The 21,865-nt window shown below is 39.4% G+C and overlaps 1 protein-coding gene across 1 annotated transcript in view; it reads right to left on the reverse strand.

Annotated features, from left to right (window-relative positions):
* The window catches only part of LOC127634199 (ankyrin repeat and fibronectin type-III domain-containing protein 1-like), a 97,283-nt gene extending 78,043 nt beyond the window's left edge, over positions 1-19,240 (reverse strand). Inside the window, exons 1-2 of the mRNA XM_052113648.1 lie at positions 19,110-19,240; positions 16,872-17,086 (exon numbers count right to left, since the gene is read on the reverse strand). Of these exons, the coding sequence (XP_051969608.1) occupies positions 16,872-17,081 (210 nt within the window). The 5' untranslated portion in view covers positions 17,082-17,086; positions 19,110-19,240. The remainder of the gene's footprint in view (positions 1-16,871; positions 17,087-19,109) is intronic.
* Between the last annotated feature and the right edge of the window lie 2,625 nt (positions 19,241-21,865).

Genomic DNA, 21,865 nt, shown 5'->3' on the forward strand with positions numbered 1-21,865 from the left:
ATGTATTTTATCATTAAAAGTTGATAACGTACATTTCTGATGAATTGTTTAGCATGCTTTTTCTGCGGGACTGCATATTTAGTTTTGGACATCTAAGATATAAATTTGGATTATTCATACAAGCAAGCTCACAGACAAGTAAACAATGGCTAATGTTTTTAATTCCTAAGGTAAAAGTAGATTTAAAAATTTTAAATTTTTAAAATTGAGAGCTTTCATTTGATGTATGATTTGTCTATTTAAGTGCTATTTTATAGACTTTTATATTCTTATTAATATTTCTACAACATAACCACTAGGTGGCGCTTATCTGCGACAAGGATGTTTTAAGGCCTTACTGTGTTATTTTAAGTAACATAAATGCAGAAGTGATGGCTATATATGAAACGTTCAGATTCTAAGCTTTCAAACGATACCACATATGCCTGACTTATGTATACGGAGACTTTACCATTTTAAACATAAGGTTTTTTTGCGATATAGCGCCCCCTTTTGAACACGGCGGTGGGTCAACAGAGTTTAATTAATGAGTGCACCTTTAAGGTTAGTCTTTATGGTACACTAACCTAAACCCTAGAAAATAAAAATGTTTATATGGTTATTTGGTTATATCCTCTATATGAGTAAATGTCAAAGGACTTGCGATACCACAATAGCACCCCTTGTGGCAACGTTGAGAATGCAACGCGTAATTGCGTTTTGTTACGAACTGCGAAGAATGCACTTGTGTCAAGTATGTTCCTTTACGTGTTTGATCACATGTGTATGCAGGTCCGTATGCGTGTGTTTGTGTTACTATGGCTGTGTGAGTCTGTGTAGTCCATGCTAATGTGTTTTATACTGGAGTATTTAAGTGCTCTAAAGTTAGCCGACGAGCAGCTTTCGTCTGCGCCACTGCAGGGACCTGCTCCATGGAAATTTGTTAGCGTATGGCCATGTGTGAGTGTGTAGACTGGTCTCAATACATTCCATTCCTGTCTTAATGGGGGCTTATGGGGGCCTTTCAGTGTCCGTGTGAATAAATAGAAGCCGACAGCCCAGAATACCTCTGTTTCCTGGACGCTATTATGCCAAGAGCATACACACACATTCATACACTGATCTACACACACAAACCCACTGACCTACACTGTACCTGCACCTCAGAAGTACATTTACATAAATGATTTAATCATCCTAAAGTTTTGATTGGAATACATCACAAATCTAATCACATCACTGACTAATCACACAATGAGAAATACCGTATTCCAACCAGGGTCAGAAATTAACCAGGATGAGGGGTAGAAATGCCACTGAGAATGGCCAATAAGCCCCAGATATTTAACATATGGGGGAACAAACTGAACTGAACTGAACTCTTGAAAAGGTTTTGTTTCATTCAATTCTATTCTCAGTCTATCTAGGCATGGGTTAAGTGTTTGATGCCCTCACAAAGGCAAAAATTGCCCTGACAATCTATTCCAGGGGGCAACTCAGATCCGAAAATAGAAATAAAAGCAATAATTCTTGATACATCGTGCTGATAACAATGGTAACTGATGCGATGATCAAACAAATTTCATAAACTCCCCCCCCCCCTGTAATTCATCCGAGTCAAAATAACAATTTTCGCAAAACTACAGGTGAAAAAAATACCCGAAGAAAGGTGTCAGCATCAAAAAAAACAAAATTACACAGAGATAAGTAGGTCTATTACAAATATCAGTTGACTTCAGCACCCCTTGTTTTATTATATGCCAATGGTGTGAGTCCAAAAATGGGAAAAAAGCACTGTTTTGTGTGGCTTTTCCAAAATTGGAGCGCCTATAACTCAAAAAGTATTAAAGATATCTTAATATGCTTTTACATACTGGTTCGGATCAAACTTGCCTTTTTGTGTCATCATTTGTAAGGCTCTATATCTTTAAATCCTAGAGATATGGGGCTCTCAATGTAGCTCCATGCATAAATGGTTAAAACTCTATCCATTTTCAATGGTCGAAAATCAAATATGGGTCACATGGTATGAAACATTATCCAACAAAACAAAAGGTCTGATGTAGAAATAATGTTGAAACTAGAAATTTACCTACATTATTTATTCACATAAAAACAGTCTTACTAAACATGTCTGAAGAATTGATGCATTTCTATGCCCAGCCTTATTTTTTGAACAGAGTACTTGGAGAAACATGGAAACATGGAGGAGGCTACAGGAAGCCACAGTCACAGCGTATCTTAAATTGATGTTAAACTACTCAAGATAAAAGGTATATTCTCTATGTTAATCAGAGTTTTTGTCCTAACCAGCGACAGTACAGTCTATCAATCCCTTGTTATCTATTTTCGGCATTGTGTGGGTAACTCCGTCCACTGTGAACTGGCACAGTCCAAAAACATTCAATAAAATAAGGCTGGGCACAGAAATGCATCAATCCTTCAACTACAAACTCTTCAGACATGTTTAGTAAGTTCTGTTCTCTGTTTTGTGTTCTGTTGTGTTCTACTGTCACTATCACTGTGAAGGACTTGCTTTTAGATAAACAAACGAGTTTTCTCTTGAACGGCCCACAGCACGCTGTGTGAACAGAGCACAACATTATTTCACAATTTCTCCCTTTTTGTTAAGAAAAATAAAGAAAGTCATATACGGTTATAACAACACAGGGGTGAGTAAACAATGACTGAATTTACATTTTTGGGTGAACTAATCCTTTAACTTCTATTTTAGCCTATGGGTTAAGGGTCAAGTGTTATGTTTAAGTATTTGATGCCCTCACAAAGGCAAACATTGGTTTTAAATCTATGCATTTTCAAAGGTTGAAAACCAAAAGTGTGTCATGAAGCATTTTTGTTTGTCCATCAATAACAAAGTACTAAACTAAAGTACAATTAATGCTGAAGCTAGAAATGTAACTACTACTACTAACTACTTCTACATATAAAAGGCGGCAAATCATCCAACCTGATCTCATAGAAACACGTTACAATACCAAAAAAAAATTTAAACGTTTTTTCAGTGGCTCGCCTCGCGCCGGTTTCCTGGTGAAATGAACACTAGAGGCGCAACAACAATAATGACTTTTATTCATTTTCACTCAAATCACGAGTAAAACGGGAGATTATCAGTTCATAAAAACGTACTTTTCACCCTGTTCTTCAAACAATGCCATCTTATGACATCTAAACACTTTAACTATTGCGCATTACTCATTTTAACATTTGCATTACATAACCAACTACATTTACAAGCTTGATTGAGCCCAATCAGGTTGCGTCCACAGGAGCACACGAGTCGACGGGTGTGCTGAAAGTGTCAAAGAAGCACCACAATATGATGTTAGTTGCGTTTGTCATCTCACATTTTCTTTTCTGACACTATCGTTTGGGTTTAGGTTTAAGGTTTAGGGTAGGGTGGTCAGTTCTGTTGATTTAAAACTCGATCGAGCATTAACCTAAAAACCTCATCTGTTTAGGAGAACATTTAACTCGCTTTTAGCGCCCCCCAGTGGACATTTCCACTCGGAACGTCCGCGAAACATGCAACAAACTACAGAAAAATGTTGCACATAAATTGCTAATGCTGACCAATGATATTGCATTTGAATCACATTTTCTAGATAGGATTTTTGGATTGCGTTTGCACCGAATGGCTTTACACGGCATGGCGCATCAATTTCTAATTTATACTGCAAATATAAAACATCATGCTGTAAATGGAGCTTAACCAAATTTCAGAGTCTTAAATGTTACAAAACATGCAGGTATCTGACATCTGCATTCCACAGAGCATGTAGTGTGTGTGTGTGTGTGTGTGTGTGTGTGTGTGTGTGTGTGTGTGTGTGTGTGTGTGCGTGTGAGAGAGAGAGATGGAGTAGACACACATAGAGAGACACACACACACACGCGTGTACACACACATCTACTTGTAGTAGTGCCCTGTGCAAGTAGATTTTCAAGGACTGTTTGTAAGCATATGAAGGGCGGCATTCTCTGGCCATACTGCTGGGAGTCAGCCAGTCCACACACACACACACACACACACACACACACACACACACACACACAGTATTTATAAACCCTTCACGTTCAATAATAAGTGTCAGTTTATTAAAAACATAATAGAGGCTCTGAGGGAACGTTACCAACCATGAAGGCAAAATAAAAAAACAGCTTGTAAACAAGGAGGAATAAATCCGCCCACTCGACCAGAGAGAAATACAGCTGATGGCATTCAAGAGGCGTTCACACTGAAAGCAACAAAGCAACCAGAAGTCATTTACATGAAATGAGAGTTGGTGATTTGACGTCACATCAGCGATGACAAAGTCCCTTTAAAAGGAATGTTCCGGGTTCAACACAAGTTAAGATCAATCGACAGCATTTGTGGCATATTGTTGATTACCACAATAATAATTTTGACTTCTCCATCTCATGGATTCAAAAGAATCGGCTGATTTTTTATTTTATTTTTTTCATATATAAAATACTTATTCTTCCCTTAATATGGTGGACACAGAGATAGAGGCTGGGAGAGTCCAAAATGAATCAAATCCCAGGTGCAGTGTATTGCATAACCAAAATTACAATAATAACCTCAAACAACTGTAGATTTGGAGCACAACACGGGACTATGAAAATGCCTGAAATACACTTGGCTTCGACTTGGCTTCATTACAGGCCTCTATATTTAATTATTTAACGTATTAAAGTTGTTATAGCCTTAATATTCACCAGATTAACAATTTTATATATATATATATATATATATATACACACACACACACACACACACACTGTATACTGAATACATATGTATTTAACCAAATGTAATTTTTATTATTATTCACAAGATATGAAGTTTGAGACGTGTTGACAGGGCATGTTTCCATAGAGTCACATTTTTCTTTTTATATATATATATATATAAATATTAGTGCTGTCGATTGAACATGTTAATTTGGTGCGATTATTTAAATGTGTTTTTTTATTATTTCATTAGTAGTTTCTAGTGTAATCGTGCAGACACAAATACATAAACATGTCTGCTTTATACATCTAATATAAATGATATACTCTTTGTGAATTTAAAGGTGAGGAGAGTCATTTAAAAACGTCATTATTTCTGCAATTCAATTTGGTGATGTCAGTGGTGCAGAAAACACACATTTATGCTTTTTAAACTTGCCGAATTATGATTCATTCTGCTAAACATCTCCTATTGTGTTCCACAGAGGAAAGAAAGTCATCCATGTTTAGAACGACGTGATGGTGTGTAAATGATGACACTGTCTATGTTGCCAATGCATTGTAAAAGCATTATAATGCATTAGTAATTACACATAATACACCTTATAATATGTTACAACTTCTCATAAATTATGGTAACCACAATTATAATACATTATAATACTCACCTATTCATGTTTATACATTAGAGTATAATTCATTATAACACAAGCAATATCTAATTTTATCTGCAGAAGTTATTATGTATTATATACTGTGTGTTATATATAATAGGTGTGCTTTAAGTAAAGTGACAAAAGTAATGTCTTCTTATAAACATCCATATTATATTTAAGTGCTTATAAGACATTATAAGTCATGCTGGAAGTTATAAACATTACACATGCACAAATACATCAATAACACACATGCAATTTACATTTTCAGATATTATTAAAAACACATGTAAAGTGTATGTTGAGACACACACATTCTCACACACACTCACACACTCACTCATTCTCACTCACACGCACTCACATGCACACACACACACACGCACACACTCACTCACTCACTCACACACACACTCACACACGCACACACACACACACACACACACACACACTCACTCATTCTCACTCACACACACACACACACACTCACTCACTCACACACACACTCACACACACTCACTCACACACTCCCTCACACACACAATCAAACAATCACTCTTACTCACTCACACACACACACACACTCACTCACTCACACACACACACACACACACACACACACACACACACACACACTCACTCACTCACTCACACATGCACACAATCACTCTCACTCACACACACTCACACACACACGCACACAATCACTCTCACTCACACACACTCACACACACATGCACACAATCACTCTCACTCACACACACTCACACACACACGCACACAATCACTCTCACTCACACACACTCACACGCACACAATCACTCTCACTCACACACACACGCACACAATCACTCACACACACTCACACACACTCACTCTCACTCACACTCACACGCACACAATCACTCTCACACACACTCACACACACACGCACACAATCACTCTCACTCACACACACACGCACACAATCACTCTCACACACACTCACACACACTCACTCTCACTCACTCTCACTCACACACACACGCACACAATCACTCTCACACACACGCACACAATCACTCTCACTCACACACACTCACACGCACACAATCAATCTCACTCACACACACACGCACACAATCACTCTCACACACACTCACACACACTCACTCTCACTCACTCTCACTCACACACACACGCACACAATCACTCTCACACACACGCACACAATCACTCTCACACACACTCACACACACTCACTCTCACTCACACACACACGCACACAATCACTCTCACACACACGCACACAATCACTCTCACTCACACACACACACTCACTCACTCACACACACACGCACACAATCACTCTCACTCACACTCACACACACTCACTCTCACTCACACACACACGCACACAATCACTCTCACTCACACTCACACACACACGCACACAATCACTCTCGCACACACTCACACACACTCACTCTCACTCACACACACACACACACTCACACAATCACTCTCACTCACACACACACACACACACACACACACACACACATGCACACAATCACTCTCACACACACACACAATCACTCTCACACAATCACTCTCACTCACACACACTCGCACACAATCACTCTCACACACACACACACAATCACTCTCACTCACACACACAATCACTCTCACACACACTCACACACACTCACTCTCACTCACACTCACACGCACACAATCACTCTCACTCACACACACACGCACACAATCACTCTCACTCACACTCACACACACTCACTCTCACTCACACACACACACACTCACTCTCACTCACACACACACGCACGCACACAATCACTCTCACTCACACTCACACACACACGCACACAATCACTCTCACACACACTCACACACACTCACTCTCACTCTCACTCACACACACTCACACAATCACTCTCACTCACACACACACACACACACACATGCACACAATCACTCTCACTCACACACACTCGCACACACACGCACACAATCACTCTCACTCACACGCACACAATCACTCTCACTCACACACACGCATCATCAATCACTCTCACTCACACACACTCACACACACACGCATCACAATCACTCTCACTCACACACACACGCATCATCAATCACTCTCACTCACACACACTCGCACACAATCACTCTCACACACACACACAATCACTCTCACACAATCACTCTCACTCACACACACAATCACTCTCACACAATCACTCTCACTCACACACACTCGCATCACACATGCATCACAATCACTCTCACTCACACACACACATCATCAATCACTCTCACTCACACACACACGCATCACAATCACTCTCACTCACACACACTCACACACACACGCACACAATCACTCTCACTCACACACACACGCACACAATCACTCTCACACGCACACAATCACTCTCACACACACTCACTCACTCTCACACAATCACTCTCACTCACTCTCTCACTCACTCACACACACACACACACACACACACACATGCACACAATCACTCTCACTCACACACACTCGCACACACACGCACACAATCACTCTCACTCACACGCACACAATCACTCTCACTCACACACACACGCACACAATCACTCTCACTCACACACACTCACACACACACGCACACAATCACTCTCACTCACACACACACGCACACAATCACTCTCACTCACACACACTCGCACACAATCACTCTCACACACACACACAATCACTCTCACACAATCACTCTCACTCACACACACAATCACTCTCACACAATCACTCTCACTCACACACACTCGCACACACACGCACACAATCACTCTCACTCACACACACACGCACACAATCACTCTCACTCACACACACACGCACACAATCACTCTCACTCACACACACTCACACACACACGCACACAATCACTCTCACTCACACACACACGCACACAATCACTCTCACTCACACACACTCGCACACAATCACTCTCACACACACACACAATCACTCTCACACAATCACTCTCACTCACACACACAATCACTCTCACACAATCACTCTCACTCACACACACTCGCACACACACGCACACAATCACTCTCACTCACACACACACGCACACAATCACTCTCACTCACACACACACGCACACAATCACTCTCACTCACACACACTCACACACACACGCACACAATCACTCTCACTCACACACACACGCACACAATCACTCTCACACGCACACAATCACTCTCACACACACTCACTCACTCTCACACAATCACTCTCACTCACTCTCTCACTCACTCACACACACACACACTCACACAATCACTCTCACTCACACACACACACACTCACACAATCACTCTCACTCACTCACACACTCACTCACACACACACACACACACACACACACTCACACAATCACTCTCACTCACACACACACACTCTCACTCACACATACACACACACACACACACACACTCACTCTCACTCACACACACTCACTCACACAATCACTCTCACTCACACATACACACACACACACTCACTCACTCACTCACACACACACACACACACTCACACAATCACTCTCACTCACACACACACACTCTCACTCACACATACACACACACACACACACACACTCACTCTCACTCACACACACTCACACACACACACTCACACAATCACTCTCACTCACACATACACACACACACACTCACTCACTCACTCACCACACACACACACACACACACACACACACACTCACACAAACTCACACGCACAATCACTCTCACTCACACACACACACTCACACGCACACACACAATCACTCTCACTCACACACACTCACTCACTCACGCTCACTCTCGCACGCTCACACACACACACACTCACTCACTCGCGCACGCTCACACTCGCTCACTCACACTCGCTCACTCACACTCGCTCACTCACACTCGCGCACTCACACTCGCTCACTCACACTCGCGCACACACACTCGCGCACACACACTCGCGCACACACACTCGCGCACACACACACACACACACAAGAATAAAAAAAAAATTACTGATTCTATTCTGGACTCTATTCAATAAACTTTAATGTTTGTGCATCTTATTTATAAATAACTTCCATTATATAAGTTTGATTTGTAATGTATGTTACAAGTTTATGTTATGACTGTTTATAGGAAGATATTGCTTTTGTAACTTATAATAATTTATAATATAATCACGTCATAAAGACTTTTATCTGTTTACACTATACAGCACATATACCATTAACTTTATTAACATCTGCTGCATTAAAACTGAATATTGCTTGTTTTATAAATGCATTATACACTTTGAGTATAACTATGAATAGGGGAAGTCTTATAATGCATTATAACTGTTAATATAATTATTTAGGAGTAGTTATTAAGTAGGCTTATTATAAGGTGTATTATGAGACATTATGGATGCAGTAAAAATGCATTTATAATGTCTTTACAATGCATGTTTGGGGGGCTATCCCCTTCTCATTTGCAACGAGACGACCTCTTTACCTACCAACGACCTCTTTGTCTATCTCGTAAACATCACAAAACTACTACTTTTTTATTTGATCTTTTTGTGTGTTTATTCTGGCTAATGTTTACTTCACATCTTAATTTAAACAAGATTTTAGCTGTCAGCCTTCATTTAAATTTCTCATGGAAACGAATAGATGTGATTAAGACAGAGATATGGTTCAGTTTATCCAATTTATACTAATTTATTCAGCCAAATATGGACCGATAGTTCTTTCCTATTCTGATCTCGACCGGGTAAAGTAGCCAATTATACTAACTAGAAAGAATCTTTTCTGTTGGAGAGACACATTGGAACACATAAACAGGAGAAAGATGAAAAGAAAGAAAGATCAAACTTCAAAAAGGAGGAGGAATGAGGAAGCAGACGAAAGTGGGGATGAGAACGACCCACATCGAAATGCATAATGACCCTTAATGGACACTGTTTCACCACGTAACCAGCAGCAACCACTGCTGCCAGGAAAACATGTCCAGCCTTTCGCCCCTCCAATGTGTACCAGAGTGAGTGTGAGAAACAAACATTTCAAGAAAACAACAATTACATAAGAGAGAGATGACTAAGTTTCTCCCTATCTTGAAACTTTCTAGTCTCTTATTAGTCATGATCGCCTTTAACTTGGGAGTGAAAGGTCTGTGGGTTTGAATGAACTCAAGTATGATTTCACACAGTATTAAGTGACACAGACTGACAGAGAGTTTGTGTCTATTCACTGCTGCCATCTAGAGCTCCATCTACAGAACTACACATGACCTACACAGCTTTACAACACATAATACGTGTCAAATCCAGCATATTATATTATAATATATCCAAGTATAAAATATTATATATATATATATATATATATATATATATAATATCCAAGAAATTAATGAAATAAGTATCATGAGATATCTCACCGGTCTCTGTGACAGATCTAAACTGTAAACGGCAAACAAAAATGTGTTCACGGGCCGTGAACACATGCCTGTCAATCATTTTAGTATAGTATGGTGGTTTGGCGAAATATTGAGGCTTAATGCCATTTTTATGCCATGTTGTTCATAACAGTTGTCAGCTGAGGGCGCTATTTTGCCACTATTGTTTTTGACAACCGTTTCTGCTTGTGTCGGTGTCAATAAAGCTCATTTGGTATCTTTGGACCAGGGCAGGGTTTTGGAAAAAGGGGGCGTGTTTAATCCAACTGCTCAGCAGAACGCCAAAAATGTCTTACAGCAACTTTAAGAGAACTACGCACATCACGCTCATGTATCCGGATTCCCAGAAACAAATGATTCGTAGGCTCAACAACCATAATGATGGAAAATAAATGTCTTCTACTCAGAAATGTACATCATTATACATTTTTAGCTTTACTTAATTTGCATAAATGTGTACAACACAAAATATTAATTATAAGGTGAACTTAGAGTGAGACGTGGGGCGGCCTTGTCTCAGGTGGTAGAGCGGGTCGGCCGCTGATCACAGAGTTGGTGGTTTGATTCCCGGCCCACGTGACTCCACATGCCGAAGTGTCCTTGGGAAAGACACTGAACCACAAGTTGCTCCTAATGGCAGCTCTGGTGTCATTGATGTTTGTGTGTGTGTGTGTGTGTGTGTGTGTGTGTGTGTGTGTGTGTGTGTGTGTGTGTGTGTGTGTGTGTGTGTGTGTGGCGGTTAGCGCGCTACGAACTTGGCGGCCAGAGTTTGGCTAACACCAGTGACGATTATCTGAACCGGTCCTGTGCCTCCCCTAGGTCGACTCAGCCTAAAATGAGTACCTGGTGCGGTGTGTAAACCTCGCCACTGGGGAGACAAAGGTGGTCGGGCGTGGTGCTGGTCACCCACCCCCTCGTGTACAGTTCTAGCCTTCATAGGTGCTCGCTAACAGCACTTGCCCCTACAGTCTGTTAAGGCTCAATGGGGGATCTTTGATCTTTGTCTATGTGTGAATGGGTGAATGAGTCACAGTGTAAAGTGCTTTGGTAACCGCTAAGGTTATAAAAGGTGCTATATAAGCGCAGACCATTTACCATTTACATAGAGTATGGTAAGAGAATAACTGTGTGTTCCTTGAACTTTTTTTGGCTTAAAAATCCATCAATTTAAGATTTGAAATACTACTAACCCAAACGATCAAGTACAGAACTGAGGAAGTCAATATGTTCTTTGGAGCCAATTAAACTGAGTAGAATCAATAATATTAACGTTATTTGAAACCACATTCTATTATTTGTTAAATTTTATTCATGCGACACCTTTTTAAGTAAATAAAGTTGAATGAACTGATACATTTGTGTCATCTAACAAAGGTTTTCAAGTTATGCTGAGATAAAATGACCATAAGTTGAATTTAATTTAAAAGCATGATGCAAAAATGCTATATGCATATACAGGATGGCCCCAAAATAAATGTTTCATTGCTCAGATTTTAAAAATGCAAACATTTCTTCCCGTACTTCTACAACTTTTTGTAGACAGCAAACTGATTTCACTGTGACGTCATCGTGAGCAATAAATTGCAAAAAATAAAAAGTAAATCATTTAGCCCCAAACAACTGGGCATATGGCGAAGGAGAAGCACCTATGTTTGCTTTCATTGAAAACGTCGCTAAATGATTTACTTATGTATTTAATGGAAACAAGTTGTTGCTCACAATGATGTCACAGTGACGTCATTTTGTTGTTTACAAAAAGTCGTAGAAGTACGCCAAAAATTGTGCAAACGCCTTTATGCACTTTTAAGATACGAGCAATCAAACATAGTAGCCTGTTATTTTAGTGTGCACTGTGGCATTAATACATTGTTACTACCTTTTAATTTCGTTCTCTCTTTTTTTACTGTTTGCTGCTTTTTTAATTGATGCTGCTGGTTGATGTGTTTGTTGCACTTTCAGTTAAATGTCAATAATTCAAAGGTCATCTTTTTACTCAGTGTTGTGTTTAATGATTGTCACCATCATTGTGATTTGCGTGTAAAGTGTTGAGGCCAGTGTGTGTTTTTCATGGAAAGGTATGCAAAATTAAATGTGTCCTGCGAAACCTCACTGGTCTCAGTGACAGCTCTAAACTCTGTAAACAGCAAACACAAATGTGTCCGAGAACAATGACCCTTTCTGCCTGTCAATCATTTTGAGCGTTCTCATAGTATTGTAGTTGAAGCTAATTATTGTGGCTTAATGCCATTTTTAAGCCATGTTGCGCATAACAGTGGCCAGCAGAGGGCGCTGTTTTGCTGCTGCTGTTTTTAACAAGCTTTCTGCGTGATGTTGGTCTCAATAAAGTTCATTTGGTATTTTTGGAGTGCCGGGTTTTGGAAAGAGGAGGTGTGGCTAATCCAACGGCTCCGTCTCGTTGAAGTAGAAAGGCTGAAATCTCTTACAGCAACTTATTATGATAGAGGGATCAGATTTTGGTATCTGATCATCAACTGGACATTTACAAAGAAAAGGCAGTTTATTTAACCTGACAATGGGATGGCCCTAAATATTTCTATGGTTATCAGTGATAATAAATGATAATTGAACTAACTGAACTTCTATATTCAGTTTAAATTGAATTAGCATGATGCTGATTGAACTAAGAAAGTTTACTTAAAAAGACATTAAGCTCATTTAACACGTCTGAACAACTTTCTGTATTAAGTTGACACAATTTAAAAGTTTAAGTCAAACACGGACTTTTTTAACATGATTATTTTACAGTAAGGAGAATCAATTGAAGGTTAACACCTTCAAAAAAAGTAAAACATCAAGATGCATGATGATAATGTCCAAGTGCATGCAAATGGATATAAATTGACCACTATAGATTGCACAACATTAATCACTTGCTATTTATGCCTTATTGCGAATTTGGACTTTACATCACTCATTTGTAACACTTATTAGATTTGCACTTCTTGCTAAATGCTAACTGTATTTTATTAGCTTAGCACTTGCACTCTGCAGAATGACAATAAAGTTTAATGTAATCTAACGTAATATAAGCTTTGTTTTCTTTATGCTAAATATACATTTTCTTTTGTTTTTCTGTGTGAAATGTTTTTTAGCCTGGCTAGTAATATGTGCAATATTTGACCTCTTATAAACGTATTACAGCATGCCTGACTGAGGTGTAATTGGGATGCAAGAGATCTGTAAAGTATTTGACTTCAGTTGAGGCATGCCTGTGCATATGTATTAACATGAGCTTTGGATTACCGTCAAGCATAATAATTACTTAAACCTGCTGAGCTCTAGTCCAGATGCAAACACAATTTAAGAGCACATATCGATAGCAGACACTCCGCTTTTAGCCATTTTCAATATACCGTAGTTACAACATTATAATACAGAACCAATCTAGTCTAATTGCATCACCATGCATTTAAAATATTTCACTAATATGTCACAAAACTATGCCATAAATATCCATATTGAATTATATAAATGCAGTTTGCTGACAGAACTGTTGCTATAATATCCCCCATTAACAGTAGTAAAAGATGTCTACTTACAATTCTACAGACTCGGCAATCATCTGTAATCAGCAGGACATTCACAAAGGAAATCCTAATGCACGGCAAAAAGCTTTTCCAACCATTTTCTCCAGCAAATCTCTCTGAATTTAAGCAGGCAGTTGTCAGCAGACAGCCAAGCCTCTATGTTTACAAATACTGCAAACTGTGACAACTACACAGTGTGAACATGAAGCATTGTGAGTGATTTCTGAATGTGTGTGAGTTATGAAAGAGTACACTTGCTCCTATAAAACACACACTTACACAATGTTACAAGAATAATAATCAGCTTACAGTACCATGACCCTATACTGAAAATCGAAGCATTCAGGGGTAAAAGGAGCTTATAAAATACACATACAAGTAGGAATGGTCTGGATGCTGAACTTGTCGGCAAGTCGTCCAACACCGAATTAGTTGCTTAGTAGGAATGGAAATCAAAAGGAAATGTAAAAAAATCCGGTTCTGAGTCCACTTAACGATTCTTTTAGTACTTTTGAACAAGAAATATTTGGAAATAAGAAATACGATTCTTAAGATTCTAGTAGATTTTAAAGAATCAGTTCATTAGAGTCATTCATTTGGGAATTGGGCTACACTGGTTGCACTGTAGATTCAAAAGAATCAGTTCATTAGAGTTATTCATTCAGGAATTGGGCAACACTGGTCGCACTGTAGATTCAAAAGAATCAGCTTGTTAAGAGTCATTCATTTGTGAATTGGACTACACTGGTTGCACTGTAGATTCAAAAGAATCAGTTCATTAGAGTTATTCATTCAGGAATTGGGCAACACTGGTCGCACTGTAGATTCAAAAGAATCAGCTTGTTAAGAGTCATTCATTTGTGAATTGGGCTACACTGGTCGCAGTGTAGATTCAAAAGAATCAGTTCGTTAAGAGTCATTCATTTGGGAATTGGGCTACACTGGTCGCACTGTAGATTCAAAAGAATCAGTTCATTAGAGTTATTCATTCAGGAATTGGGCTACACTGGTCGCATTGTAGATTCAAAAGAATCAGTTTGTCAAGAGTCATTCTTTCGGGAATTGGGCTACACTGGTCGCACTGTAGATTCAAAAGAATCAGTTCATTAGAGTTATTCATTCAGGAATTGGGCTACACTGGTCGCATTGTAGATTCAAAAGAATCAGTTTGTCAAGAGTCATTCATTCAGGAATTGGGCTAAACTGGTTGCACTGTAGATTAAAAAAAAATCAGTTAGTTAAGAGTCATTCATTTGTGAATTGGACTACACTGGTTGCACTGTAGATTCAAAAGAATCAGTTCATTAGAGTCATTCTTTCGGGAATTGGGCTACACTGGTTGCACTGTAGATTCAAAAGAATCAGTTCATTAGAGTCATTCAATCGGGAATTGGACTACACTGGTCGCACTGAATGTTTTGCACTGCTGAGTCAGCTGTTTTTTGTTTTTTTAAATGGTATCCAACCCTATTAGTTAGTATGGTTGACAAATTAGTTTATCTTGTAGACACTTTAGCTTTTATATATTGTTTTTTGTTTTGTTTTTTGGAGGCGCTTTAAATTCAGAGTTCTCTGAGAGGCTTTTAGCATACTGACAGAATAACACTCTCACAGAAGTTGGAGATGCATCTAAATGTATCTAATTTAATTATCTGTCACTACAGCCATCAAAGCACCACAAATTCACTTTCTCAACCTAAATTCATAGTCCTCACCAAAAATGTGAACCCACAAAACCAACAGACTGTAATAGGTTTGTGCAATAAAGGTTACAGTTATTTATTCAGTTTCTTTGTTGAAAATCTCATTGTCAATTAAACAAAACTATTCAGGGCTTCCAGAAGACCGATTAGTTGACTAGTCATTCAAACAACTTATTTGAATATATGAAAGAAACACTTAATAACTTAAGAACAAATATTTAAGATTATATTTATAGATTCTTACCTCTAAACAGAGACGACACATTGGGTCCACAGACGAGCCCATTCTAACAGTGCACCCTCCAGTAGACACACTCTTTGTGTCGGTCTCTATCTATCTGACTTCTCTACACATGTCAGGTTGCACTGGCACACCTGAGCCTCTATTACACAGAATAGGCAGGTAATGAGGGATCAACTTACCTGCTTTAATACACACCACATGAAATATTAAAGCAAACCCCCTTCTGTGTGTGTACCAGTTTGTAACTATGTGCTTTGAAACAAAGTTTCCAAATATTATAAGCATTAAAGTTGAAGTGTGTACTTGTTTAGATGTTCAAATACGTTGTCCTATCCCAGCAGAATACGTACAGACAACATTATTATTATATATATATATATTATATATATAATTCCATTTGGTGACGTTAAAGATGCAGAAAAGCCTTAAAGTGTGTGTAAACTTTTAAAGATTGGACAAATGTACTTACAAACTTCCTCTTCAGTTTAACTTTTGGGTCGGCTAAGCTCCTCCGCTCCATCTGGGTGGGCTCAAAATCAGAATCAACAAGGTGGTCATCTGCAGAGACGCTTTTCCTTAGATATGCCGCCCGGCGACGGAAATGCAACTGAGAGCGTGGACGGAGGTCAATGGCACCCGGAGCGCCATCCCCGTCGTTTTCATCTTCTAGATGCCACATCTCACCTGAGACGGAATAAGAAACCGGTAAACATTTGTTGATGATGGTTTCATCCCTCATCCCTGAATTGGCTACATCACTCTACCATCTCCTCTCCACCAATAGCTGGTGTGTGGTGGGCGTTCCGGTGCACTATGGCTGCCGCCGCATCATCCAGGTGGATGCTGCACACTGGTGGTGGTTGAGGAGATTCCCCCTATACTATGTAAAGCGCTTTGAGTGCCTAGAAAAGCGCTATACAAATGTAAATTGTTGTTGTTGTTGTTGTTTCTCTGAACACTGCTTTTGTTTTGATCCCAATCATGCCAACTGTAACGGAGTAAAATTTTGTGTTGATACGACAAAGCAATTAAACGTTAGAGCATTACAAAGTGTCCAAAAGCCTCTCCAAACACATAAATCATAATAATTGTACATAAGTACTAATTACACATGCAAACACAACAATGACTAAAGGTTTGCATAGCATGCAGACATGATTTCAGTCATGAGATTTCACAGAGTGAGTTTCATTCTGTGTCATTTGAGTCATCATTGAGTCTGTGTCATGTATTTGGCGCCATCTCCTGGTGGTCATATGTAACATTGTGCTTCATGTGGATTATCTAATGATCTATACATCTGATTATCTTGTGTGTGGACTCGTTTGAAAGATAATCACAGACTCTAAATAATGATATATGGATGGATAATTTATGTTCTGTTTATTTTTCTTGACGTTATAAGTAAAAACGCGGCATATAAGCAACACCGACATAATTGTCAAAGACATATACTTAACTATTACTCGATACATCTTTGTCTGAGAGTAAAACAAATAGGCTGGTTGTATTCTTCTCTTTGAGAGCTTTCCAACGACATATGACACGTGGATATTTGATGAGATTGATGTTTTTAATGATTGCAATAATATGTATAATGCAATTTTTTTTTTAAACTATCAAAACGGAAAATTTCTAATTTGTCATAATGTCTACATGCATTGGAAAGTAGAGCACGCCACGTAGTGGTGGTGGCGTAGTGGTCTAAAGCACATAACTGGTAATCAGAAGGTTGCTGGTTCGATCCCCACAGTCACCACCATTGTGTCCTTGAGCAAGGCACTTAACTCCAGGTTGCTCCGGGGGGATTGTCCCTGTAATAATAGCGTCTGCCAAATGCATAAATGTAAATGTACCATATCATAAATGGCCATACTTTTGAAACAGTGAGTATTTTAATGTTTACAGATTGACAGAATTCACTTCCATTGTAAGCGTCTCATTGTAACCCAGATTTTTTGGTACAAGTCGAAAAAATTATGCCACAAATGTTGTCGACTGTGCTTAACTTGTGTTGAACCTTAAAGAAATAAGTGACACATCTTGCCCCACTCTCCCTTATTCATGTTGACATGAGTTATTCATTTCTGGGTCAATGTTTCTATGCGATATAACGTCCCTCATTTGGCACAATGCCAGTATAATGAGCAGGTCAATCATGCTGAGAAAGATGGCTGGGATTTTGGTGTGTTTGAAACAGCTGTTGGCGATGGCAGTTGCTAAGCAACTAGAATGGGGAGGAAGCCAAAGACTTTAGGTTTAACGTTGGAGAGATGGCAAAAACAATGCTACACAAGAGTAGCTCAGCTGTGAGTATTGTGGAGAAAAGCGTGAAGGGAAAAAAAGAGAGAGGATTTGGCCCAGCGGAGCAGGGAGGAAGTAAATATCGAGTGCATGCAGATTAGCGAATGTGCTAAACAATCACACATGGCACTTCTCGTTCCAAATGCATGCTGAAATGTTGTCCATTGACAAATCTGTCGAATCTCTCTCTGGAACGTTTGTGTATGACATTTAATGCAATTTTGGGTAGGTCAATAGGTCAAATTAAAGGATTCACCATTCACTTCCATTGCATCTTTTTTTCCATACAATGAAAGTGAACGGTGACTGAGGCTAGCACTCTGTCATCTCTAATCTAACATCTCCTTTTGTGCTCATCTGGAAGAAAGAAAGGCATACAGGTTTGGAATAACCATAACAGTACCTGCCGGGGGAAGCGTGCAAGCTTCAAGACCACCAGGACTGGAAGGAAAACGTCGGTGACGTTCAGGTTCAGAAACATTTTCTGACAGCTGCACGCGCACGACAGCAGGGGACTGGGGAATGCTGGGTAATGTTCTGGATTTGGCCAGCAGAGGCCTCTGTAGCCGTCGCTCCAATGACCTGGAACACAATAAATCATCAATATTTGGAATCATCAGGTTGTTCTCTGCTTCGATAAACTTGGAAATTCATATTCCCATGATAATGACAAGCAATCCAGGCCCCGAAACCGCAAAGCAGCCGCAAATCATGAGGTTCCCTCCACCGTACTTCACCGTTGGGATGATGTATTCATGTTGGTATCTGGACCTCCGTTTATGCCATACGTTGTGCTGCGTGTTCTTCCCAAACAATTCAACCCTAGTGTTGTGGAGTGTAAAAGTGGTCTTTTTGGTGAATTTCTTTCTGGTACTGTTAATTAGGGGTTGACCAATGTTTTATATTGGCCGATGCTGAAATTTACAGGACAGTGTGGCCAAAAACAATTTAAAAACAGCAACTACTGTAAGATAAAAACATAGACTGTAAAAAAAGATGGCCGACGCCCTTCGCTCTTTTCCATTGGTGAGAACTGAAGCCGCCAGTGTCCCGATATGGCGCTGACATCTTGGGACTTGAGTCTGCGCAGTTGCGATTTCGGGACCAGACCTGCGCAGTAGTGAGCAGGAACTAAAGCCGCGAAATCAAGGCCCCACCCTCACTCTCGCTGAATCAATCGCAAGCACACGCCCCTGCACTTTTGACTTATGACGGTGTGAAATAATTAATTATAGAAATTTTGATATTCAATTTAAAGCTCAAATCTCCTCAGTCCTCCGAAAATCCCAAAAAAAGTCAGTTGGTGCTTCAGTGACTACTTCAGTGAGAACCTGTCAATCACAGCTGTCAATCATGATGTCACAGCAGCATTTTTACAGCATCAAATAACTGAAAACAAACTTATTTAGAAAACAAACACTTGAAATGACATCAACGTGATAGTTTCTGTCATTTACTGTCGTTTCTATCTTTGGAAAAAAGATATGTGAAGTGTAATTGAATTGTTTAGTTGGTCTCACGTCCCATTGAATAACATGGGGAGGCGGGGTTTATGACCTATACTAGGACCAGCCACCGGGGGGGCGATTAAGACGTTTTGGCTTCACTTTTGAGGGCTTGTGCGGCACACTTGGTATAAAAATGCTAAATTTAAAGCTCAAGTCTGCAATTAATGTGTCACTAGCATAACCAAAGGGAATTGAATAAAAGTATTCTTTTCAGCTAGGTTTGTTGTTACCGTCTGTTATTGATTAAAAAAATCAGATAGTTCCATCTCAAACTTGCCATGTAGTGACGCTCAAACAAACAGAGCAATGTTTTAATATTCGCAGTGTTTGCACTTTGAGAAAATCAACCTACGGCTGGCTTGGCTGCACATGAAGCTGAGATACAAATAATTTTTATAGAAAAGAAATTACACTTCAGCTTTAAATTAACACCTTATTTACTCTCAATTGGCTAAACATAATTATGTATTATTATACTATCCATTAGGCTGTTGGTAGATTTAGGAACTGACACCAGGCGCAATAACAACTTTTATAGGTCGCCAGAAATATTAAATGGCAAAATATGGCAATTAATTTACCTAGCTGGCCAAAGCAGGGGTTTTATAGTTTTAAACTTTTAATTTATTTGTAATTTCTATTTTATTTAAAAAAAAAAATCCAATTTAGTATGGTTTTCACTATTTTACTTTTATTTTATAATTTTATTTTTTAAGTGTTTCCTAGTTAATTTTTATTTTAGTTTTAGTATTTTATGAGAGCAAAAGCTAAAACATTTACCGATATAATTTCATATATGTTTAACTTCATAAATTTTCCCTGGGCAGTCTTGTGTTCCTGCTATTGGCTCTTTCAACTTCAATGAAACTGGCTGTAAACATTTCAAATTTAAAGATCACCTATTATGGTTTTTCAAATATGACCTGTCATGTAGTGTGTATTACCTATGTAATTTGGTAACAAAAACCCGCCTCTGGTCTTCATTGGCTGCTCGCGAACAGCTTTGACCCGCCCTCAAACACTACACCAAGCGGTAGACCAATCATAACAGACTGAGACATCTGACCAATCAGAGCAGAGTAGGCTCTCTGAAAGGAGGAGTTTAGAATTAATCCTTTGGAACGGACCAATCAGAGCAGAGTAGGCTCTCTGAAAGGAGGAGTTTAGAATGAATCCTTTGGAACGGACCAATCAGAGCAGAGTAGGCTCTCTGAAAGGAGGAGTTTAGAATTAATATTTTAGAACGGACCAATCAGAGCAGAGTACGCACTCTGAAAGGAGGAGTTCAGAATGAATCCTTTGGAACGGACTAATCAGAGCAGAGTATGCTCTCTGAAAGGAGGAGTTTAGAATGAATGCTTTAGAACGGACCAATCAGAGCAGAGTAGGCTCTCTGAAAGGAGGAGTTTAGAATGAATCCTTTAGAACGGACCAATCAGAGCAGAGTAGGCTCTCTGAAAGGAGGAGTTTAGAACGAATCCTTTAGAACGGACCAATCAGAGCAGAGTAGGCTCTCTGAAAGGAGGAGTTTAGAATGAATCCTTCAGAACTGACCAATCAGAGCAGAGTAGGCTCTCTGAAAGGAGGAGTATAGAATGAATCCTTTAGAACGGACCAATCAGAGCAGAGTAGGCTCTCTGAAAGGAGGAGT

This window comes from Xyrauchen texanus, chromosome 41 (genome assembly GCF_025860055.1).
Source record: "Xyrauchen texanus isolate HMW12.3.18 chromosome 41, RBS_HiC_50CHRs, whole genome shotgun sequence".
Lineage (NCBI taxonomy): Eukaryota > Metazoa > Chordata > Actinopteri > Cypriniformes > Catostomidae > Xyrauchen > Xyrauchen texanus.